This window comes from Pseudorca crassidens, chromosome 12 (genome assembly GCF_039906515.1).
Source record: "Pseudorca crassidens isolate mPseCra1 chromosome 12, mPseCra1.hap1, whole genome shotgun sequence".
Classification (NCBI taxonomy): domain Eukaryota; kingdom Metazoa; phylum Chordata; class Mammalia; order Artiodactyla; family Delphinidae; genus Pseudorca; species Pseudorca crassidens.
Window position 1 is genome coordinate 84,372,907 of NC_090307.1, and position 24,192 is coordinate 84,397,098.

Consider the following 24,192-nt stretch of genomic DNA (forward strand, 5'->3'; position numbering starts at 1 on the left):
GCGGCGAGGAAGGAGAGGGGAGGAGGAAGAGGAGGAGGAGGAGGAAGAGGAGGAGGGTGAGCGCTCGGGTCGGGCTCCTTAGCGGTGTATTGTGGGATGTGCGGCTACTGGGAGCCGAGCCTCCGCCGCCAGCCGCCTCCCGGGCAGCAGCAGCAGCAGCAGCAGCAGCAGCAGCAGCAGCAGCAGAGGCGGCGGCAGCAGCTCCGGGCCCGGCAGCCGCGGCGGCGGCGCTCCCCCCTCCCGGCCCCCAGTCCGGCCGCCCCGGCCTCGGTTCCCGCGGGGGACACCATGTACTGGCTGGCGGCGCAGGGAGGCCGGCGCCCGGCGGGGATGTAAGCGCGGCTCGGGGAGGGAGAGGCCGCTGCCGGCAGCCGGGCGGCCCGAGCCCCCAGCCCCCAGCCCCGGCCCCGGCCCCCGCTCCGGCCGAGCGGTCGGGCGGGCGGGCGGCGCCAGGCCTGCCGCGAGCCCCGCGCCCGAGCCGGGCGGAGCGAGCGAGCTAGCGCCACGCCGGGCGGCCGGGCGGGTACCATGGGCCGGAGCCCGGGTCCTCCGGGTGCCCCGGGCCCCGCCAGTCTGCACCAAGGGCCCCCGGGAGCCCCTCGCAGCCGCCCCGAGATGGTGGCCGAGCGGGCGGGCGCCTAATTCTCCGGAAGGGTTATTCTCTCGCTCCATTCTTATTTTGGGGGGAGCCAGCGAGACAGCTCCTTTTGGGGCGCGCTGGTAAGGTGGGAGGGGGTGGGGGCTGGACGATTTGATTCCTTCGCGTGTGTGTAGAAGCGGCCGCCGCCGCCACCGCGGCGGAGACGACAACAACTTGCTCGTTTTCAGGTTGGGTTAACGGCATGGAGAACAGTCACCCCCCCCACCACCACCACCAGCAGCCCCCGCCGCAGCCCGGCCCTTCGGGCGAGAGGAGGAACCACCATTGGAGAAGTTACAAGTTGATGATTGACCCGGCTTTGAAAAAGGGGCATCATAAACTGTACCGCTACGATGGGCAGCATTTCAGCCTGGCGGTGAGTAGCCGGCGCGCCTCCCCGCCGCCCGCACCCACCCTCCGAGCCGTGGCGAGGAGGGTGGGGGCGGAAGGGTCCGATCGGCCCGGGGACCCCCCTCCTGACCACCCGGCCAACTGTCAGCCGGGTCCGTAGTCCTGGAGTTTGACAAGTGCCTGGAGAAGGGCGGGGGGGGGGGGGGGCTTGCCCCTGTCCCTGGGGAGTTGGACCAGGCCACCCATTACGTCCCCCCCCACCGCTTCCTCCCCACAGATGTCCAGCAACCGCCCGGTGGAAATTGTCGAAGATCCCCGGGTCGTCGGGATCTGGACCAAAAACAAGGAGCTGGAGCTGTCGGTGCCCAAATTCAAAGTAGGGCCCCTCCCCCTGCCCCGCGCCCCTGACCCCCCTCCCCAAGCCCCGAATTCGAAAATAACGCCAGTCTTGACCGAGCCCAGCCGGATTCTGAGTTCCCGCCGTCCGGGGCCTGGGAAGTTTTGGCGGGGAGGGGGAGATGGCAAAGAGAGGGGTGTCCCCTCTCGGCTACTGTAAACAGAATAACACTCGGTGAAACTGTAATCAAGGCGCTGATACAGTATCCTGCCCGCCCAGCTGGGGGCTCCGGGTCCCCACCTGGCTCCTGCCAGCCCAAGGGCTCGGCCCTGGGACCCGCCCCCCTTCCCAGCCTTGTGGCTTTAGGGGTACAACTTCCTAGCCCAAGGGGTCGCCCCTGCGCTGGCAGCAGGGAGAGGAGGATAGAGTAGGGGGTGGGGAAAGAGAAACTGTTTCTTTTTCCCCTTTCCTTTCGAACCCAGAGGACTTCCACGTTCCAAACGATTTAATCCTCCGCTTCCCGGGCCCGCCCGCGTGCATTTTTTTTTCCAAAAAAAAATTTTTATTTTTTACCTTTCATTGTTTTCAAAGGGCGGGCAAGTGGGGAATTTTGTGTTTTCCATTCGGTTTCAGTGTTCTCAACCTCCCTTCCCCCTCGTCCCCTGCCAGATCGATGAGTTCTATGTGGGCCCGGTGCCTCCGAAGCAGGTGACATTTGCCAAGCTGAATGATAACATCCGTGAAAACTTCCTGAGGGACATGTGCAAGAAGTATGGGGAGGTGGAGGAGGTGGAGATTTTGTACAATCCCAAGACCAAGAAGCACTTGGGCATCGCCAAAGTGGTCTTTGCCACGGTCAGGGGAGCCAAGGAGGCGGTTCAGCACTTGCACAGCACTTCGGTCATGGGCAATATCATCCACGTGGAGCTGGACACCAAAGGTGAGTGGAGGCCCGCTCAGGACAGCCATCGCGGAGGAGCCACAGGACCTGTCAGTGTGACCCCCTCCTCTCCCAGAGGCCCTCTTGCAGTGTTGGGGAGCCCCTCACTCTTCCTTAGGTGCCCCCTACAACCTTTTCTTTTGCCCCCTCCTGAGGGTAGAGTCACGTGGAGCCAAATGTGTTGTCTGTTGCTAGGAGACAAGCTGTAATTTACCAAATGTGCCGGTCCTTGGCCACTGAACCCCAAGGGACCACCCGGAGGCTTCCCCACCGCTGACACCCCCTCGGGCCCCGCGCGGAGCCCTGGTGGCCTGGGTTTAGGCAGTCCCCAGTGTTGCCGTCTGTGTTAGGAGAGAAAGCAGGGTTCGTTTATTTGTGGTGGGGGCGCTGACGGAGAGCCACTAGAACGCCTTTAAATATCCAAAGAGTAAGTCCCTCCACTAAAAAGAGAGTCCTCCAGGGATCTGGAGTGCCCCTCCCCCACAGGCCGCCCCTTCCCCTTGGAAGTGGGAACCAATCTGGGCCCAGAGTGTGGTTTCATTGATAATGCTCCCGTTGGAGCTGGGCGGGCTGCTCCCGGTGCTCTAGGGTTGACACTGTCTTCCCTCCTCTCTCTTAAAGAGACAGCACCACCTCCCAAGCATCGGAATCCCGCTCTGTGCTCACCGAGCCTCTGAGCGGCTGCTGGGAGAGCCGGGCTGGGGAAGCCATACCTCCCACCCTCAGGGTCCTGGGAGGCTTCTCCTCCGTGCTGGCTGGGGGGCTGGCAGGACTCTAGGGCATCCCCTAAAGTTTGCCTGTGACCTCTCTAGAGAAGTTCGTACCAATACAGAAGAAAGTGCCCGGTGCTCTGAGGCCCAGCCAGCCCTGTGACTGGGCAGGGACTGTTGGGTCCAGAGCCCCTGGGACGTCCCCTGGGAGACCCTGCATGGGAGGGTTTAGGTGAGTGGCTTCCAAGGGTTTCGTGAGCACGGGGTTTAGGGGCAACCCGGGCACACCAAACCCAAGACTGGAAAATGTAATCCTTTCTTTTTCGCCTTTAATAATGAGCACATATTGACTGTCTCTAAGACCTTGCTTGGGGATGCGGAGGGATACTGCTTCTGGGTGGGCACAGTTATCCTATAAACTCTTGCCAAACCTGTGCCTAATTCTGAGGTTCCTCAGGGCACAAGCCAGGTTCCTGTTCCAGTCACAGCGCCCTTCACCCCCCTTCTCTAGTTTCTCAAGTCTGTTGGGGAGACCCCTTGGGTGGTTGCAGGCTGACCTCTCCCTGAGAATCAAATGTAGAGCCCCTCTCCCATCACATGCCCATTTTAAGGAGTAGTCAGCCCTCACCAAAATTTCATTTCTGCAAAAAAAAAGAAAAAAGAAAAAAAGAAAAGGCCCTTAGAGACTGCCACCAAGTTTGTATTTCAAGAAAGAGACCGGTAAAGAGTAGCTCAAGGAACGCGTCTCCTTTGCATATGTAAGCAGCTGCCTCAGAGGGCTCTATAAATATAGATAATCTGGCCCCTGGTCTATAGAGGCCTCTCTCTGCCAGGGGGTGGGGCTGGGGTGGAGGGTTACCAGAGTGGTTCAGTGGGCCGGGGGAGGACCTTGTGGAGTTCACAGTAACGCAGTACTAGAGTGCATTTTACAAACTGACAGGCACCTGAGAGAGTTAACAACACAACTGTCACTCCTGTGTCACTGGGTTTCCTCTTCACTTGCTACAAGGCCCTGGATGTTAAGTGGGAAGGTGAGAGGATGGGGATTACCCCTTTCTTTGGGTGGCATGGCCCAGGTGACAGGAAGGGGCTTTGTGTTGAGGCTGGCATTTCTGTATTTGGGGGAGTCCCAGCGCCACGAGGCATTAAATTCTGAATCTCAGGATCAGAAAAATCATACAGTTTAGGAGCTTCATTGAACAGATCGGACTCCGGAGTGAGGTACAAAGAGGGAGAAGTGGGAACTTGGTCAGGGTTACTTAGCTTCCCTAGGCCTGGGGTCCCAGGCACAGGGGCCCCAGGCACAGGGGCCCTACAAGGATGCCCACCTGTGCGGGCTGCCCCATCCTGGAGCCTCACTGAGTCCTCCCTCCCTTGCCTTTTCCACAGGGGAAACCCGCATGCGGTTCTACGAACTGTTGGTCACGGGCCGATACACACCCCAAACCCTCCCAGTGGGCGAGCTGGATGCTGTCTCTCCAATCGTGAATGAGACCCTGCAGGTGGGTTTATGGCTGTCAGTCCTTTCCCCGCCTCCCCACCCCATCACCAGCTCCCTTGATGTGGCTGGCCCCCACCCCACTTCACCATCTCCAGTGTCAGACACCAGGAAAGGAGCCTGGCTGTGCCCACCAAGGCTTCCAGCAGGGGGTCTGAAAGCCCTGTTTGCCAAAGCTGTCCTCTGGCACGGCCCCCAGCCCTCTCTCTGCACACGCTGGGATTCCCATCCCAGAGATCCAGAGTCCACGTGCTTTCCACGTTAATGCTGAAACACTGCTGTGTCCAGGGTCCTAGTCTCTGGTGTCCCGTGCACCCCTCTACCCCTGCCCCCAGAAAGCCGAGTTCAAGTCCCTCCTTCCAGAGCAAGATGGATTCCTTCCCCACCCACCGCCTCCCAGGACCTCACCTGGACCACCATCTCATGGGGAGGTTCTCATCCCAGCTCCTACCCCAGCATCAACCCAGCCACCCTCTGGAATAGCTTTTCCAGAGTGAACAGTCTTTGCTTACTTGCTGGTCAGCTGTTTATCAGGCACTTTACGTGTTACACTATTTTTTTTTTTCTTTTCCGGTACGCGGGCCTCTCACTGTTGTGGCCTCTCCCGTTGCGGAGCACAGGCTCCGGACGCGCAGGCTCAGCGGCCATGGCTCACGGGCCCAGCCGCTCCACGGCATGTGGGATCCTCCCGCACCGGGGCACGAACCTGTGTCCCCTGCATCGGCAGGCGGACTCTCAACCACTGTGCCACCAGGGAAGCCCTACGTGTTACACTATTTAAACCCTAAAACATCAAGAGGTTGGAGGGACAAGGCCCTTGGCCGCCCCCTCACTTCCAAGACCATCGTCTGCTATCTCTACCTGGAAGGTCTTTGATATCTGACAGCCTGGGGCAGGAAGGAAATCCCAGTTCACACCAAGATGTCAGGGTCTTATCTTTACTCTGCTTTAGGGATTAGGAAAAACCCTCAAGGTTCTCTGAGGATAATTGGCTACCCCAAGATTAGAGAAGGTGAGGACCATCCAGACACTCCTCTTAAATCTCCCCCCTTCCCTCTGCCACCGCTGCTTCCGTTCACTATGCTGCAGCTCTAGAGTGACCAGTTTGGCTCCGAGCTCCCCGGTAACTGGAGTGAGAGGGGAAAACAGTCCCATTCTATTGCATGTTTTCCCCCCAGTGATCTCAGACCTCTCTCTCTCTCTCTCTCAAGCTGTCAGATGCCCTGAAGCGCCTCAAAGATGGTGGCCTGTCTGCAGGCTGTGGCTCTGGCTCATCCTCTGTCACCCCCAATAGTGGTGGGACACCCTTCTCCCAGGACACTGCTTATTCCAGCTGCCGCTTGGACACGCCCAACTCCTACGGACAGGGCACACCGCTCACGCCGCGCCTGGGCACCCCCTTCTCGCAGGACTCCAGCTACTCCAGCCGCCAGCCCACGCCCTCCTACCTCTTCAGCCAGGACCCCACAGTGACCTTCAAGGCTCGGCGCCACGAGAGCAAGTTCACGGACGCCTACAACCGCCGCCACGAGCATCATTATGTCCACAACTCTTCTGCAGTCACCGCAGTGGCAGGGGCCACAGCCACCTTCAGGGGCTCCGTGGACCTCCCATTCGGGGCAGTCAGCAGCAGTGGGGGCGGCAGTGGCCCTCCATTCAAGGCCCAGCCACAGGATTCAGCCACGTTTGCCCACACTCCACCGCCTACCCAAGCAGCCTCCGCTCCTGGAGTCACATTCAAGTCGGCTTTCTCTCCATATCAGACTCCTGTACCCCCTTTCCCCCCGCCCCCTGAGGAGCCCGCTGCCGCAACCCCCTTTGGGGCCCGTGACAGTGTGGAGTTCCGGAGAGTACCTGTGCCCCCGCCCCTGCCGCCCACTGAGCCCCTGACAAAGGAGAAGCCAGGCACGCCACCTGCACCCCCGCCCCCTGATGCCAACAGCATGGAGCTGGGCGGCCGGCCGACCTTCGGCTGGAGCCCTGAGCCCTGTGACAGTCCTGGTACGCCCACGCTGGAGTCGTCGCCTGCAGGGCCCGAGAAGCCCCACGACAGCCTGGACTCACGGATCGAGATGCTGCTGAAGGAGCAGCGCACCAAGCTGCCCTTCCTTCGGGAGCAGGACTCAGACACGGAGCTGCAGATGGAGGGCAGCCCTATCTCCTCCTCCTCCTCCCAGCTCTCCCCACTGGCCCCCTTTGGCGCTAACTCTCAGCCTGGCTTTCGAGGCCCCACACCACCCTCCTCACGCCCATCCAGCACCGGCCTGGAGGACATCAGTCCCACACCACTGCCCGACTCGGATGAGGATGATGAGCTTGACCTGGGCCTGGGGCCCCGGCCCCCACCCGAGCCAGGCCCCCCAGACCCTACCGGTCTTCTGGGTCAGACAACTGAGGTGGCCTTGGACCTGGCTGGAGACAGGACCCCCACCTCAGAGAAGATGGATGAGGTACCATGGTGTCTGTCCATCTCTGTCTGGGATTGGTTTTGTCTGTCTTGTGGCTCCCTCTTTCCTCCTTGAAACATTCTCCCCGTCAGATAACTAGCTAAGACACAGAAGCAGCAGGGCTAGGGCAGCCAAAATAACAGATCACAAATAAAAAGAGAATGAAAAGAGAATACGAAAAGCACCAGGGGCTATGACTGAGCAGCTGGTTTGCTCTGAGCTCCCTAGCAGCTTTGGTGAAAAGGGAAACATGACCTAGATCTGTTGCTCTCCTTGCTAGGTATGGGAAGTCAAGACCTTTTTCTGGGGATAAATTCTGACTTGAGCTTCTTTGGTTGGAGTTTGCTGAGATCCCAGAGAGGTGGACTGTGGTGATGGTTTGGGGCCTCCTTCTCTGTTGGGAGGCTGGGACCTGATCAGGACTGGTCCTGACACTCAGGCAGATTTGGGAAGAGGGATCAGCCAGAGTGTTCTGCTGAGCTAGGTCAGGTGGCAGCTCTGGAGCACTGTCTCCTAGAACCTGGTGCCCTCTGAAGAGATGGGAAACCATGGTGGGCAGGGAGGACATTGAAATGTTCCTCCTCCCTCTCCCCCTGCGTCCAGGACTGAAGGAGTTAAGGGCTAGCCCGGGGGAGGGCCACAGCCAGAACCAGGCTGAGTTGACCACCCCCCACCCTCTGCCCACCCAGAGATCCTCCTCTGGGGTCTCACTGCAGCCTGAGGGTTGGGGTGGGTGCTGCTGCATGCCACATTCCCTTGGGGGAGGATTCCGCCATCTTCCTTGGCTCTGCTCCTCCCCCCTCCTGGTCCAGGCACCTGCCCTGGCCCTTCTGGCCTGGCAGGCATGAACAGCAGGAGCTCAGACACAGCTCTTCGCCCCCCGTGGGCGGTAGGGAGGAGGGTCCCTCCTCCCCGAGTCCTTTGATTAGGCCGATGTGGCCGCCTCAGGGAAGAACAGAGAGGAACTTGGCTTGCCTGGGAGGGGATTGCAGGTGGCTGGGGCTCCTGGGGGCCTCCAGGCTGTTCTGGGGAAGTGGTTTCTGGCGCTAAGGGGTTCAGGCAGGGAGAGCTGACAGGTGTGCAGAGGTGGGGGGGCTGCTGGCCCTGCTGCCATCCTCCCTTCTTCCCTCCCTCTCCTGCCGGAGGTTAGGGGATGTTTATTTAACCATGCTCACTGGCTGATCCAGGGCCGGGAAGCCCAGAGGAGCCAGAGGGAATGAGCTTTCCCACGGTGTCACTGTAGGAAAGGGGAGACTGAGGCCCAGAGAGCTGGGGTCGGGGATGCCCCGGGACATCAGCCCAGGGAAGCCCGGGAGTACTGATAACCTCCAAGATGGCCCTCGGGAGCCCCCTGCTGACAGTCGGGAGAGCAGCTCCCGGGTTCCTCCGGCCTGAACCCGAGGGAATCCCAGCCTAGGCTGACCACATGGGAGAGCAGCACAGGGGGACACTCCCTTTCTTCACAGAGGCTGATAGTTAAAAGTTCCGGCTCCAGTCCTTAAGTCTTGAGCCCCACCCCTGTCACTTACTGGTCATGTGGCCTTAGGGAAGTTACTTTCCCCGCCTGAGTCTCAGTTTCGTCATCTGTGAAATGGGATAGTGAGAGTAGCTGCCTCACACTAATCTCGGCTTAAGTGAGGTGCCACCTGGGAAGCTCCAGGCACGGCTGGAGCTGATGCCGAATATTCAGCCGCCAGTTCCCGCCGGTTCTCTGCCCCCCCCCCCCCCCCGCCCCCGGACGCGGGAGGGGCGGAGGGAGGGGCAGGGCCGCGGGCTGGGCTGGATCAGGGTCTCCTTGTGATTGGCTGGCAGCCGTGGCGGCGTTAACCCTATGCGTGCTGCGCTTGCCTTGCTGGGCGCTGTCCAGGACTGATCTGGCGCTGTCCCTGAGTATCAGGCTGAGCCTGCCAGAGCCTCCCTCAGCATGTGTGTGGGACCCCGAGAGGCAGAGTGTGTGTGTCTGTAGAGGGGACAGAGCAAAAGCGGGGGCTTTCTTCTGCCTTAGGTTTGCTTTTCCTCTTCTCTCTCCCCCGCCCCCCATTTCCCTTTGAAGCCTCCCTCACCTGTACGTCTGACCTCTGACCTTACAGCCTGCACAGACCCTGCCCCCTCAGCCTTCAAATGCACTCCCTGGCAACCTACAAAGGCTCTGTCTTCCCAGCCACGTTCATCCAGGCCAGGGCCTGAGCCCCCTTCTCGCCTTGGGTCCTGACACAAGAGCCTGGGGGTAGCCCATCCCTCCTCGCCCTACCCCTGCTTTGCCTTCTTGCTCCACCTCTACCTTGTGGACCCCGTGCCCCCCTCCAGTTCCAGGCCTCTGCATCCACCTCCCCAAAGCCCCATGTCTGAATGAAAAGAAGTCCTTTCCCGTTTCACAGCCAGGTCATGCTCGACTCCTCCCATTCACGTGGTGCCACGGTCCTGGATTCCCACAACAACCCCCTGACGCCTCGCTCAGCAGGCACCCTGGGCTCGCATCCCAGCCCGCTTTCTGACTGGCTGGGCCTCTTGGGCCAGTGATTTATGTATAGCTCTCTGAGTGTGTTTCCTCACCTGTCAAAAGGGATTGGACTAGAGCCCTACGTTGTGAGGTTAGGGTGCGGATGAGAAATACGAGATATTATGTGCTGACAACACTCAGCCCCACCGCGGCCCGTACTAAGACTATATGAAAAGAGTAACTAAGGAAAAACGTAAAGACATACCTCCTATTCGTGCACCCTCACTACTGCTAAACGCCCCCGCTGCTCGTGTCACCTTCTCTGCCAGGCCCTCTCTGCCACAGTGAAGACTACAGGCCAACTGGGAACAAAGGCTAGTGAGCCACTTCCTGGTTCAAATCCGGGCTCCATCTCTTAGTGGTTGTGTGGCCTGGGCAAGTTACTTAAGCTCTCAAGTGTTCCAACTTCCTCATCACTAAAACTGGTGATAACAGACCTACTTTACAGGGTTGTTCTGAGGATTAACTGAGTTAAGGTACGTAAAGTGCTTAGAAAGGTGCCTGGCCTGTAGAAAAGGCTAGAGAAGTTTCAACTATTAGTATTATCTTCTCTGAATGCAAATTGAAACAGAGTCTCTCAAATTGAAACAATCTTTTACCCTCTTCACACCTCACTCCCCTTCCCAGCTTTCTTTTTCTCCATGAAGGACTATATATTTCACATTCCTCCTAGTTATCCTTTGCCTTGTCCCTCCAGAAGTTCAGCTCCAAGACAGCAGTAATTTCGTCTGTCTTGTTCACCACTGTGTTCCTAGCACCTGGAACAGTGCCTGCTACACAGCAGGTGCTGAGCAAATGTTTGTTGAATGAATGAATGAGTGAATCTGCATGATAACCCCGTGAGGCAGGTACTGTGGTGCTCATCATGCAGATGGGGAGACTGAGGCTTAGAGAGGTTAAACGACTTGCTTGAGGCCACGTGGCTGGCAAGGGAGGGGACCAGGATCAGAGCTGCGGAAGCCACGTTGCTCTCTCTGTCTTGTAGAAGGCTTCTTCTCTGACCTGCGGGTGTTCAGCAGGGGGATCTGGGAGCCTGCTGGGCCACCCGGGCTCACCCTCACCTCTCTCTCCTTGCTCTCCCTGCAGGGGCAGCAGTCCTCGGGGGAGGACATGGAGATCTCAGATGATGAGATGCCCTTGGCCCCCATCACCAGCGCTGACTGCCCCAAGCCCATGGTGGTGACCCCCGGGACGGGGGCTGTGGCAGCTCCCTCTGTGCTGGCCCCGACCTTGCCGTTGCCCCCGCCTCCTGGCTTCCCACCACTGCCCCCGCCCCCGCCGCCCCCCCCGCCCCAGCCTGGCTTCCCCATGCCCCCTCCTCTGCCCCCGCCACCGCCCCCACCGCCCCCAGCCCACCCCGCTGTGACAGTGCCCCCACCACCGCTGCCAGCACCACCGCCCGGTGTCCCACCCCCGCCCATTCTGCCGCCGTTGCCGCCCTTCCCACCGGGGCTGTTTCCCGTGATGCAGGTGGACATGAGCCATGTGCTGGGCGGCCAGTGGGGCGGCATGCCCATGTCCTTCCAGATGCAGACGCAAATGCTGAGCCGTCTGATGACGGGCCAGGGCGCTTGCCCCTACCCGCCCTTCATGGCCGCCGCAGCCGCAGCCGCCTCCGCTGGGCTGCAGTTCGTCAACCTGCCGCCCTACCGGGGCCCCTTCTCCCTTAGCAACACTGGCCCCGGCCGCGGGCAGCCCTGGCCACCCCTGCCCAAGTTTGACCCGTCAGTGCCACCACCAGGCTATGTGCCACGCCAGGAGGACCCGCACAAGGCCACGGTGGACGGTGTCCTGCTGGTGGTGCTCAAAGAGCTCAAGGCCATCATGAAGCGGGACCTGAACCGCAAGATGGTGGAGGTGGTGGCCTTCCGGGCCTTCGACGAGTGGTGGGACAAGAAGGAGCGGATGGCCAAGGTGGGTGGGCGGCAGAGACCCGGCCAGGCAGCCTCTCTCCTCCCCAGGCACGTACTGGAAACACCGCCACCCAGACCCCCAAAGCAGAATAGTGTGAGTGTTATTTTGTGAAAGCAGTGTGTCGATGACACAGGTGTGTACTTACAATGCGTTCCTTTTGGGTTCCAACCTCCAAAGCGCGAGGGTCCCTGCTCCGGTGCGGGCAGCTGTAGTAGCCGCTTTGCAGGTGAGGAAGCCGAGGGTCAGGGAGGCAGAGTGGGGCCCTGAGGGCGTCCTGAGTAGTCGGCACAAAATGAGGTAGGTTCCAGGAAAGGAAGTGCCCAGTTACCACGTGGCTGTCACTGTTGAGAGGACGGCAGGCTGCTCAGGGGACAGGGCTGGTGGCAGCGCCGTAACCATGGTCACCTCCCCCTCCTCTCTTGCACCCCAGGCCTCGCTGACCCCGGTGAAGTCCGGTGAGCACAAGGACGAAGACAGGCCGAAGCCCAAGGACCGCATCGCCTCCTGCCTGCTGGAGTCGTGGGGCAAAGGCGAGGGCCTGGGCTACGAGGGCCTGGGCCTGAGCATTGGGCTGCGTGGGGCCATCCGCCTGCCCTCCTTCAAGGTCAAGAGGAAAGAGCCGCCGGACACTGCCTCGTCTGGCGACCAGAAGCGGTTGCGACCCTCAGCCTCCGTGGATGAGGAGGATGAAGGTTTGCGCCCCTCCGCTCGCCGGGTGCTGGGGTCTCCTCCTCTCCCGCGCCCCTGGCCCAGCTCTGACAGCCCTCCTTCCCCACAGAGTCTGAGCGGGAGCGGGACCGCGACATGGCGGATGCCCCCTGTGAGCTCGCCAAGCGGGACCCCAAGGGCGTGGGTGTGCGGCGGCGGCCAGCCCGGCCCCTGGAGCTGGACAGTGGCGGGGAGGAGGACGAGAAGGAGTCGCTGTCGGTGTCCTCATCGTCGTCGGCGTCCTCGTCCTCGGAGTCCTCGACAACCTCGCCCTCATCCTCAGCCTCCGACAAGGAGGAGCGAGAAAGCGCGGAGGAGGAGGGGGAGGGGGAGGAGGAGGAGGGGGAGGAGGAGGAAGGCCCCAGGAGCCAGATCTCCTCCTCCTCGACCTCATCCCTGTCCGATAAGGTACCGTTCGGGCTGGGGAGGCCTGGGGTGCTGGGCCAGGGGAGGAGGCCCTTCGGCTCACCTTTCCTCCGTCCCTCCCCCCCCAGGATGACGATGATGAAGACAGCGACGACAGGGACGAGTCTGAGAATGACGACGAGGACGCAGCCCTGTCGGAGATGAGTGAGAAGGAAGAAGGGGACTCAGATGGAGGTGAGCGGGGCTCCCGGCCCAGCCCGGGGTTCCTCTGCAGAGCGCAGAGCCCGTGCAATGGTCAGCTATACTCTGGGGGCAGATCTCTTGACTTTGAAGTGTGAACTCAGTAAAGCACAAACAGGGCATGCCCTATGATTCCTTTCTCGTGAAGTGTCCAGAAGGGGTCAATCCATAGAGACAGAAAGCAGACTAGTGGTCGCTGGGGTTAGGGGACAGTGGATAGACGGGTGATTGCTAAAGGGAACGGGCTTCTTCTAGACAAGGGCTAGTTATCCACATTGTGAATATACTGAATACCACTGTATCGTTTACTTTAAGACGGTTAGTTTTATGTTATGTGGATTTCACCTCAGTTTAAAAAAACGTGATGACTAGTTAGTACCGACACGTGCACGCGCGCGCACGCACACACGCACACACGCACACACACACACACACACACACACACACACACACACACCTGAGGGCTATGTTCAGCCCAGTGCCGCCAGTTGTGAGACGTTTGGTGAAGTACCTGGCTGGAGCACAGCAGATAATGACAGCGCCCCTGCCTGTGTCCCCCGCCCAGAGGAGACAGTGAGCATCGCCACCTCCAAGGCTGGAGCTGAGTCCTCCAGTGAGAGCTCTGAGTCTTCTGACTTCGAATCAAGCTCCGGGTCCTCCTCATCACCTTCCGAAGATGAAGAAGAACTGGCAGCAGGGGAGGAAGATGAGGCGGAAGGGGAGGAGGCAGCTGCAGAAGAAAGCGTGGCTCCCGCTGCCCCTGACGAGGACTTTGAGGACGTGGCCACAGGAGCACCCGTGACGGAGTCGCTGGTCCCAGAAGAGGAGGTGGACATCGAGGCTGAGGACGAAGCCTCCGAGGCGCGGACCCCTATGCTGGAAGAGCCTCCCTTGCCTGTGGGTGTCGAGGAGCTGGCTGGCTGCAAGGAGCCCCCCGACGAGCCAGGCCTGAACCAGGAAGGGGCCAGGTTGCTGTCTCCAGAGCCCCCTGCTGGAGAGATGGAGGCCCGGCCCCTGCCATCCCCGGAGCCCACCCCAGGTAACACTTGCAGCCCCTGGGAGGGTGGTGGGCATGGAAGCAGGATGTCCTCACCGTGAGAGTGAGCCCAGCCTCCTTTATACTAATCACTTCACCTTAACTAGTCAGTTTCCTCATCTGTAAAATGGGATCCGTGTGTTGTGCTTCCCCTATGAGGTCATATGGGAGGACAGAGTGAGATGACTTATGACGTGCCAGCATGGAGCCTGGCACCTGTTAGATCCCAGAGGGGTCTGCTGCTGTCACCATTCCTCTGTCAGTATTTCCCTGGGGTTTAGTCCTTGGACCATTAATTAGTCCCATGAGATGCTCCCAGGAGAGGGCGTGTGGGTGCATGCAGGTGTGTATGGTCATTTCAGTGACAGAAAGCAGCAGAGAAGGCCTCGGGGTGCTGGGCCAGTTGAGAAGAGGCCATGGACGCTGCCCCCTCCACCATCTTGGTGGAGCTGCACAAAGCATGTTAAAGGCTCTAACAACGCTGTCCAATGGAACTTTCTGCAGTGATAGAAACGTGCTGTCCAATAGAACTTTCTGCGGTGATAGAAACGTTCTCTCTCTGTCCTGTCCAATACTGTAGCCACTAGACACCGTGTTGCTAAGAGCAGTTGAAAGGTGGAGAGTGCCACTGTGGAACAGAATTTGTGACGTTGTCTCATTTTCATTAGTATAAACTTACATAGCCACATGTGGTTAGTTTGTACCGGTAATAGTCCTTGAGAAAAGAAACCCGTTGTATTTTGTTTAATTCTGTGTTATTTGGCTATAGAACCACAGGTCTTTGAATATTGTTAAACGTATTAATTGAGCCTCTATTGTCATCCCCAGTACTGTTTTATGAACTGATAATACAACAGTGGACCAAACAGACAAAAATACCTGGGGCTTACACTCTGGGGCAGGGTGATGGATGACAGCAGATAAGTTAGAAAATGTATTCTGTGACAGTAGAGATAAATGCTAAGAGAAAACCTTAAAGGCTCTGAAAAGTCCTGCAGCAAAGAGACTTGTTGGATTTTATTTGATAGAGCTCATTTTTTTGGTCCATGGGATGTTCCCGGTTCACAGGAACACCGTTCTAAAGACAGTGTTGAGGGCTACAACCATGTCTCCTGCATCTTTGATTTACTTCCACCAACATTTATCAGACACCTACTGTGTGCCTGACACTGGGCCGGGTGCTGAGCGGTCCTTGAGCGGCTTAGCTGGAGGAGGACAGTCCATATACTCACAGAACCCCTAGGGACCCAGAGGGTATGAGTGCATACCCAGAGACGTGTCAAGTGCATAGTAGGGCAGCATGAGTAGGGCGCTGAGGGACATCTGAATCAAATAATAAAGGTCTGGTTTTTGCCCACCTCTCTGCAGAGAACAACCTGGAAGCGGAGCCTGCGCCCCCCGCGCTGCTCTCCTTACCCCTGCAGCCACCGTTGCCGCCCGCTCGACCACCCCGGCCACCCAGCCCACCACCAGAGCCCGAGACCCCAGACCTCCCGCTCCCAACAGTCCCTCTGGAGCCTCCCCATGAGGACCAGCCCCCACGTACTCCAGGCCTCTGTGGCAGCTTGGCCAAGTCGCAGAGCGCAGAGGCCGTGCCGGCCACACCGAGTGGGGAGCCCCTGCCGTCGGGGGGCAGCAGTGGCCTGCCCCTGAGCTCCCCGCAGCTGCCAGGCAGCCCCTTCTCCTACCCATCCCCATCCCCCGGCTTGAGCAGCGGGGGCCTCCCGAGGACACCTGGCCGGGACTTCAGCTTCACACCCACCTTCCCTGAGCCTGGTGGGCCCCTGCTCCTGCCTGTCTGTCCCCTCCCAGCTGGCCGGCGTGATGACCGGTCTGGCCCCCTGGCCTCCCCTGTGCTCTTGGAGACAGGCCTGCCGCTCCCTCTGCCCTTGCCCTTGCCCCTGCCCTTGGCATTGCCCGTACCCGTCCTGCGGGCCCAGACTCGGGCCCCCACCCAGCTGCCACCCCTGCTGCCTGCTCCGCTGGCCCCCTGCCCACCCCCCATCAAGAGGAAGCCGGGCCGGCCCCGGCGATCCCCGCCGGCTGTGCTCTCCTTGGATGGGCCCTTGGTCCGGGCGCCAGGAGGGCCCCCCCTGGGCAGGGACCTCCTGCTTCTGCCAGGCCAGCCACAGACCCCTGTCTTCCCCAGCACCCACGACCCCCGGACCGTGACCCTGGACTTCCGGAACGCGGGGATCCCGGCTCCCCCCCCACCCTTGCCCCCCCAGCCTCCTCCGCCCCCACCTCCGCCACCTGTTGAGCCCACCAAGCTGCCCTTTAAGGAGCTAGAGAACCAGTGGCCCTCTGAGGCCATCCCTCCGGGTCCCCGTGGGCGCGACGAGGTCACCGAGGAGTTCATGGACCTGGCCAAGGTGCGGGGGCCCTGGCGCCGGCCACCGAAGAAGCGCCACGAGGACCTGGTGGCCTCAGCCTCCCCCGAGCTCTCACCGCCGCAGCCCCTCTTTCGGCCCCGCTCAGAATTTGAGGAGATGACCATCCTGTATGACATTTGGAATGGCGGCATCGACGAGGAGGACATCCGCTTCCTGTGTGTCACCTACGAGCGTCTGCTGCAGCAGGACAACGGCATGGACTGGCTCAATGACACGCTCTGGGTCTACCATCCCTATATCCTGCCAGGCAGGGTGGGGGGGCTGCACCTCCCAGGATAGCGCACATCACTGTCACTTACGGAGCAGTGTCTATGCCGGCACCGTGCCAGGCTCTGTACAGAGTCATCACTGGCACTTTTAAACACTGCCCTCTGTGCCAGAATTGGCAGGTCTGGGGGCTAAATGTAACAATGTGATTGTACAACATGACAGAAGCAGGGGCTGACAGAAGGTTCACTCTCCCTGGCTCCCTCTCATCGCCTAATTTAATCTTCCCAACAGCCTAGTGAGGTAGGGGCTGCTATTATTCCCATTTTACATCTGAAGAAGCCGAGGCTCAGAGAGGTTAAGTTACCTGCCCGAAGTCACACAGCTATGAAGTAGCAGAGTAGAGATTTGAACCCAGGCAAATGTGGCTCCAGAATCTGCGTTCTCAGCCACGATGCCACGCCACAGTCGGTTGTTACCACAACCCTATGAAGTTGGCGCTGCTTTTATCCCTGTTGTACCAAATGAGTTTATTGAGTTTATTTACTCTGTGTCAGGAACTCTGCTAAGCAGCCTAAGCATCTGTAGTCATTCCACGGGGCATCGTCATCCCCAATTTGCATATGGGGAAACTGAGGCAGAGGGTGGTTTAAAAAAAAAAAAACACCCAAGGCCATGCAGCTGGGTACCTGTCAGAGTTCTGACCACGGTGGAGTTGGCCAGTGGGCAGGTGCAGGGAAGTGGTGTAGGTGTGGGCTGTGGAGCTGGGCATCCTCAGCCTCCTGCAGATGGGTCTGAGGGTGGAGAGGCCAGGCCCGGGAGGGCGGGTCTCCAGGCAGGACTGGGAGGGGCTCTCCGAGAATGTCCATGTGGCCCTTGACCCACACCCACCCACCAGCCTCTCTTCAGCTAAGAAGAAGAAACGGGACGACGGCATCCGGGAGCACGTGACAGGCTGCGCCCGCAGTGAGGGCTTCTACACCATCGACAAGAAGGACAAGCTCAGATACCTCAACAGCAGCCGCGCCAGCACCGACGAGCCCCCCACGGACACCCAGGTACGGCCATCGGGGCCTGGACACCCCGGAGCCTCCCGGGCTGCGCAGAGGGTGGGGCCCTCCTGGAGGGGGTGTCAGGCACCGGGAGCGGTTGTGGAGCCAGAGGGGCCGGTGCATGGAGCACGAAGCGTGCCACTCCCCTGGGTGCTCAAGTGTGAGAGGTGAGGTGAGGGGCGGGTAGGGGAGAGCCTCCGAAGGGTTTTAATCAGGGATACGAACAGAGTTGAGTTGCATTTCCAGAAGTTTCCTTCATTCTTCTTGAAATTAAGGAAATAAATTGGGTAGGTTGGACATGGGGGGCCGTGTGGGAAAAAGAAGATGCATTTGAAAGACTCTCAGGAATATTCGAACATTAGAAGGTCAGATGGATGGGACTGGGGGGCCTGACTGGTTACAGGAGGCAGAATGGGGTGGGACGCTGCTGGGTCCGGCCTTGGGGACTGCGTAGCTGGATGCCAAGCACTGAGGTGAGAAGGAAGGTGGGACCCCCACTTTGGGATGGTTTGAGTTTCGGGGTTTGTGGAACATCCAGGTCGTGAGGTCTGGCGGACGGTTAGATATATGGGTACAGTAGAGAGCTTGGGAGAGGGACGTCTGGTCTGGGGACCTAAATTTGGGCATCATGAGGATGGAAATGTTAGCCAAAGGCCACAGCAGGGGTGAGCCGACCCGGGAGAACATCTGGAGGGGAGTGAAGCTCCAGGTGTCAATGGTGGGGACAGAGGAAGAGGGAGGCCAAGAGAGGGAAGGGATGCGAGGCTGCTGGGAAGAACCGTGATTTTGAATGAAGCCACGGGGTGTTAGGTAGACAGACACCCACCATCTCTGTCCAAAAAGCGGAGATGCTTTCAAATCTAGCTGAGAAGGGAAACGACAGCAAGAGTGAAGAGAACGCTGCGTCGTCTTGTTTAAGATTAGAGGAACTTGATCACGTTCAGATTCCGACGGGAAGGACCCCGTAGAGGAGAGGTGGCTATTAGGAAGCTCGGAGCAAGGAAGCTGGGAAGCTAGGGCCACAGAGCTCACGGTGGGGTTGCCAAGGATGAGACGGGGATGCGGGTTCCCTGTGGCCAGCTCCCCCAGGCGGCCGCGCCCCTCTCTGATCCGTCACCCGCCGTCCCCATCCTTGTACCCATCCTCACAGGGCATGAGCATCCCAGCGCAGCCTCACGCCTCCACACGGGCCGGCTCGGAGCGGCGTTCCGAGCAGCGCCGCCTGTTGTCCTCCTTCACTGGCAGCTGTGACAGTGACCTGCTCAAGTTCAACCAGCTCAAGGTGAGGCTGGGCCCCACCTGGGGCGGCCGGGGCGGCCACAGAATCCGGAACCAGGGCTCTCACCCCCATCCCCTTCCCTCCCCCAGTTCCGGAAGAAAAAGCTCAAATTCTGCAAGAGTCACATTCACGACTGGGGCCTGTTCGCCATGGAGCCCATCGCAGCCGACGAGATGGTCATCGAGTACGTGGGCCAGAACATCCGCCAGGTAAGCGCTGCCGGCCAGGACAGGTGTCGGGGTGGGGCTGCGGCCAGCCCCGCCCAGACTGAGGCCTCTTCCTGGCCAGGTGATTGCGGACATGCGGGAGAAACGTTACGAGGACGAGGGCATCGGTAGCAGCTACATGTTCCGGGTGGACCACGACACCATCATCGACGCCACCAAGTGTGGCAACTTCGCGCGTTTCATCAACCACAGCTGCAACGTGAGTGCCCGGCTCGGGGCAGCCGCCCCTGCTGCTGTGCCAGGAGGACCTACAACCGGAGGGCACAGGAACCGGCGCGGCCTCCTTCCCGAGCTCGGGGCCCACAAGGATAGCGGGGAGGGAGGTGGAGGTGTGAGGCCTTATCCAAGGAGCCGTTCTCCTCTGAGCTTCAGTTTTCTCATCTGCAAAATGTGCATAATGAGACCAGAGGTGCTCGTGACATGGTCCATACAGCTGGTATTAACAGAGTTCCTTCCCCGTGCTGGGCGTTTTCGATGCCTCTGGGGCATTGCTGGCCAGTAGAACTTTCGACAGTGACGGAAGTGCTCTGCATCCTTGCTGTCCACTGATATACACGTGTGGTGTTGAGCGCTTGAAACGTGGCTAGTGTGGCTAAAAAACTGAGTGTTTTTTTTTGCGGTACGCGGGCCTCTCACCGCTGTGGCCTCTCCCGTTGCGGAGCACAGGCTCCGGACGCGCAGGCCCAGCCGGCCATGGCTCACGGGCCCAGCCGCTCCCCGGCATGTGGGATCCTCCCGGAGTGGGGCACGAACCCGTGTCCCCTGCATCGGCAGGCAGACTCTCAACCACTGCGCCACCAGGGAAGCCCCCAAAACTGAGTGTTTAATTTAACTTAAAGAGTCACACTCGGCTACTGACGGCTGACATGGCACAGGTCTGGGTGTGGAGGTGGGCGTTGATAACAAGGGTGGTCCTCTCGTGAATATAAGCACGGGGAGCTTCAAATGGAGGACAGGCACCCCTGGCTGTAGGTTCAGGTCTTGGCATTGCTACTTAGTGAGCGACTGTAGGCAGGTCACTTCATGTCTCGGTGCTTCAGTTTCCTAATCTGTAAAACTGGGATGATAACAGTCCCTCCTCGTGGGGTGTTGGGAGGACCAAGCGGGTTACCGAGGGCAGGCCTTCTGTGCAGATACAGCGGGCGCTCAGTACGTGCCAGCTCGCATGACTGTGACTTGATCATACCCTGGGGCCCGTAGGGACTTCGCTGTGCGTCTCCTGTGAGAGCTGAGGGGTAAGAGGGAATTACCCGGGTGCAGTAATGAGTGAGTGAGGTGAGGCCTGGGGCAGGGAGGGAGAACACCTGTTTGAGGGGCAGTGAGATGAGGTAGGGGGCAGAGGGCAGGGTGAGAGGATGAGGTTGGCGGGGTTGGTGGTGGCTGGGTCACTCAGCCTTGTAAGCAGAGCTGAGAACTTTCTCTAAAAGCCGAGGCCGGCTATTGCCCTGGGGTGACGGGATTTGCTGTCCCTTTGGAAACATTTCCCTGGCAGCTGGGTTAGGAGTTATTCCGAGTTCAGAGAGGCAGCGGGAGCCGCTGCAGTCCAGGCAAGTGATGACAGAATCAAGAGGCCCTTTGAGGCAGAAGCCGCTGGGCGTGGTGGGCTGGATCCAGCACTGCTAGAGGGGAGGCGGGGGGCAGATGCTTGGGGGACTGGGTGCGTGGAATGGCCGCTCCCTAGGTCTGAGTTTACTGACTCAAAGTTGTCTCCTTGAGCTGCCAAAAGGTGGATATGGAGCAGCTAGTTGGATCTGGGGGCCTGGAGTGCAGGCAGGCAAACCTTTTCTGTAAAGGACCAGGTAGTAAGTATTTTTGGCCGTGTGGCCCAGACCATCTCATAGCAACTACTTAACTGCCATTGTAACAAAGGTAGCCATAGGCAATATGTAGTGAATGAGCGTGTGCCAATAAAACTTTATTTTCAAGAACAGGCAGCTGGGGGCCGGAGTTTGCTGACCCCTTCTCTAGAGCTCAGAAGTAGGGCCTGGGCTAGAAACATAAATTTGGGGATCACCTGCGGTATAAAAGTAAATTGGATATTTCCCTGCAAAATTTATTATTATGACAATCATGATTCTTATTTAATATCAGAGACAGGGGGCCCTGGTCCGCCAGATGGGGGAGCCGAGGCCTAGGGCAGGTGGCCAGTGGGCAGTGGGGTCATGCGGCCAGTACATCAGGCCTTGAGCACGGGGCTCGGTCGGGTTTGGGGGACTGCGGTCAGGGAGGGCCCGGGTGGGGTCCCAGGTGGGTCGGCTCACCCTCCCCCCCACATCCCACCCACAGCCCAACTGCTACGCCAAGGTCATCACCGTGGAGTCGCAGAAGAAGATCGTCATCTACTCGAAGCAGCACATCAATGTCAACGAGGAGATCACCTACGACTACAAGTTCCCCATCGAGGACGTCAAGATCCCCTGCCTCTGCGGCTCCGAGAACTGCCGGGGGACCCTCAACTAGGCCCGGTGCCTGGGGATGTCAGCCGCCCCCGGCGCCCGAGCGTGGACCCCTGGCCCCGGGGCCAGACCCCACCTCCCACCCCCATTTCAGGTGCTGTCCCTCTACCCAGCAGCCGTGCCAGGGCCTGGCGCCCCCAACACTACCCCCAGGACCCACCGCAGCTCCGGCCCCTCAGTGGGAAAGGGCTTCTCTGTCTCTCAGCCCATGTCTCTTTCATTTTTTTAAAGAAATGCTCCTTTCGGGACTTTGGTTTCCGGTGTAAATGTCTCCCCCCACCCCCCTACCTCCCCGGCGTCTCCCCTTCCTCCACCTCTTTCTCTCTGTCTTCTCTGTCCAGCCTTCCCTTTCCGGTCAGCCTCTTCCCATGAATGCTGCTACGTTGTTTTCATCTTCTCATTCTTTTCTTCTTCTTCATGAGAAAAGACGCTTTAACCATTGAAATGTGAAGGCAGAATCAGAGAGTGGGGACCCCAGGAAGGGGCTGCGTGGTTTGATGGTGTGTCGGTCCACGTTCTGGAACCCTCCGGGCCCGGGCGCCGGGCCAGGTGCTGCAGAGGAGGGGGGTCGGGCCAGGCGGCTTTGACCTCAGAACACTACGGAAGGCCCGCTCTCTGCCGGCGGCGGACTCAGTGAGAAGACCCCCCTCTTTCCGACCCCCCTCCAGTCTGTTCCTTCCCCAGCAGCCTGGGGGTACCTTCCCCCCTCCCCCAGCAGACCCTGGTGGAGCCACGCTGGTCCCAGGCAGGAATTTCCCCTGGGGCTCTCCCTGCCACCCCACACCCCTCCACCCCCAAAATCTTGGGTTCAGTGTTTACTTTCTCATTCGAATGCCAGCGGGGGGGCGGGGGCTGGGGGGAGCTGGAAGGGTTGTGTTTACTTACCCTCTCCTGCCCTCACCTTCACCCCCAGGGGAGAGAAGCACCTCCCACCAGGGCAGGCGGGTCCTGAGTCCCGCCACTACGGGTGTCTGACCGAATGCCTGACCGAATGCGCGTGTGGCGTATTTTTGTTTGCTTATAAGCTTCACCCGCTCGCCCCCAGCCTGTAGCCTGACTCACCCTGCCAGCAAGCCCCTCGCCCCAAGAAGTCAAGAGCATATTTATTTTCAGAGTGAGAAGATTTATTTCTCCCAGAGAAAGGAAAATCTTGGAAAAGATTTAAAAACTCAGATCTACGTCTGACAGGTTTTTGGTTTTTTTTTAACCCTTGGCATCATCTTTAGAGTTCCTTTCCACGGATTTTTTTTTTTCTTGTGCGTGTATAAAATCAAAACAAAGGGGGAAAAAATAGGTTTTTGAAGTTCAGAACAGATTTCTGTACATAGGCTGCCATAAAGGACTTTTTTTCGGGAACATTGTTTCTTGTAGAAACATGTGGGAAGACTTTTTTGCTTATTTCTTTGTACTTCCAAAAAAAACCACACACACACACACACAAGCAAGTCCCCCGCACCCCAGAAAGCAAAGAAGGCATGTAAATAATTTATGGAAAGTGACTGTTGTGACCAGGAGTCATCCTCACCAAGACGGGAGAGCTCCCGGCGGGGCTGCCCCGACCCTGCAGATGCAGGCCCGGAGCCTCTGGTATCTCAGCTTGTGTCAAGCTTGTTATCATGTAAATTCTGTACAAAGAATTGTTATTTTTCTCTTTTTTTTTTGTCGTTGGTGGTTTTGTTGTGTTTTTCTTTTTTTTTTTTCAATTTCTTTACCCCATGCCCTCTCTGTTTGAGACTATGCCCACCGGTTTCAATCTTCATGAAATCGGTGGCATTAAGACACGGAGGGGGACCTGGGCACAGCGGCAACCTTCTCTTCCTTTTGCGGTTTTCTGCCTCATTGTGCAACTGAGGAAATATTTATTTTTCACATGAGGAAATGTGTACTTTGTAGAGATGGCCGATTTAAGTTACTTCTGGAGCCCCCAAGGGGCTGTCTTCAGTCTGTCGCCTCCTCCCGTAAAAGAAGTGGGGCAGGGGTAATGTGAGGAAACCAGGGTCCAGGGTCCTGCCTCAGCCCTCACTCTGGCCTCACCTTGCCCAACCAGCCTTCCCTACGGGCGAGCAAGGGCCTGGACCCTCCCTGTCCCCAGGAACCACCACCCCCCCGTCCCACCCCTGAAATGGCTTGCAATAGCCAGAAATGTGTCAACTCATTTTTCTTTCAATGCCTTCATTTTCATTGAAAAATGAAAATGCTTTTGAAGAATTGGGGGTTTCTGCTTTTTCTTTTTCTTGTCCTTGCCCCCCGCCGCCTCCCTCCTCCAGCAAAGAAGAGAACCCATAAGTTTTAGGGATGTTTGTGCATATAGATTCTCATCGTACGTAACTTGTTTTGAAGAGAAGTGTTTCCGTTGTGGGTGTGTCTTGCTGTAAATATTTGTTCATATTTTTGTGAATTCAATACTATGTACCATTGTATTATAGTAACTTTTATAAAGCAAACCATAAATATACTGACTTTTCTTACAGATACGCCATCTCCCTTGCTCTCCTCTCTCTTCTCCTCCTTCTTTCTTTCTGTTGGGGGCACACCCTGCTCGCTAAGGAGCGGGTGCTCCGGTAGTCAGGGGTAGGGGTGGAAGGAGCTAGGTGGGGTGTGGTACATTCAGACCATCTGCTTTTTTAAAAACCTATATATATTTTTCTTCCACTTTTATTGAGCTGTAATTGACATACAGCACTGTAAGACCAGCTGTTCTTAAACTCTAAGCCTGTAGGTGGATTCTTTGAACTGGGACAAGTTATAGTCAGACTAGACCTTCCACAGCTTTCAAGTTTTCCTTCTAGAACTCTTCTTAAAGCCTTAGGTATCTAACACTGCTAATGGTCTACAATTAAAGGAAACAAGATCAAATATCCTATTTCTATTACTAGAAGATCTTGGAAAGG

At 58.3% G+C, this 24,192-nt stretch overlaps 1 protein-coding gene across 3 annotated transcripts; it reads left to right on the forward strand.

Annotated features, from left to right (window-relative positions):
- The first annotated feature begins 20 nt into the window (after positions 1 to 20).
- On the forward strand, positions 21 to 23,775 carry SETD1B (SET domain containing 1B, histone lysine methyltransferase). 3 transcript variants are annotated; one of them, XM_067700945.1, is made up of 17 exons: positions 21 to 56; positions 829 to 1,016; positions 1,269 to 1,367; positions 1,998 to 2,268; positions 4,368 to 4,480; positions 5,688 to 6,926; positions 10,510 to 11,337; positions 11,768 to 12,029; positions 12,116 to 12,453; positions 12,540 to 12,645; positions 13,217 to 13,690; positions 15,056 to 16,315; positions 17,179 to 17,345; positions 18,490 to 18,621; positions 18,708 to 18,827; positions 18,907 to 19,044; positions 21,132 to 23,775. In XM_067700945.1, the coding sequence occupies exons 2-17, from the start codon at positions 843 to 845 to the stop codon at positions 21,303 to 21,305; spliced, it is 5,895 nt and encodes a 1,964-aa protein (XP_067557046.1). In that variant the 5' UTR covers positions 21 to 56; positions 829 to 842; the 3' UTR covers positions 21,306 to 23,775. The 3 variants fall into 3 exon arrangements, with proteins under 3 accessions (XP_067557046.1, XP_067557047.1, XP_067557045.1); XM_067700946.1 differs by lacking the exon at positions 21 to 56 and adding an exon at positions 118 to 332; XM_067700944.1 differs by lacking the exon at positions 21 to 56 and adding an exon at positions 578 to 720.
- The last annotated feature ends 417 nt before the right edge of the window (positions 23,776 to 24,192 follow it).

Coding starts and splice junctions, on each gene's coding strand:
- SETD1B (XM_067700945.1), top strand. CDS start 843: ATGGAGAACAGTCACCCCCCCCACCACCACCACCAGCAGCCCCCGCCG. Junction 6,927..10,509: donor CCTCAGAGAAGATGGATGAG/GTACCATGGTGT, acceptor CTCTCCCTGCAG/GGGCAGCAGTCCTCGGGGGA. Junction 12,646..13,216: donor AGAAGGGGACTCAGATGGAG/GTGAGCGGGGCT, acceptor TCCCCCGCCCAG/AGGAGACAGTGAGCATCGCC.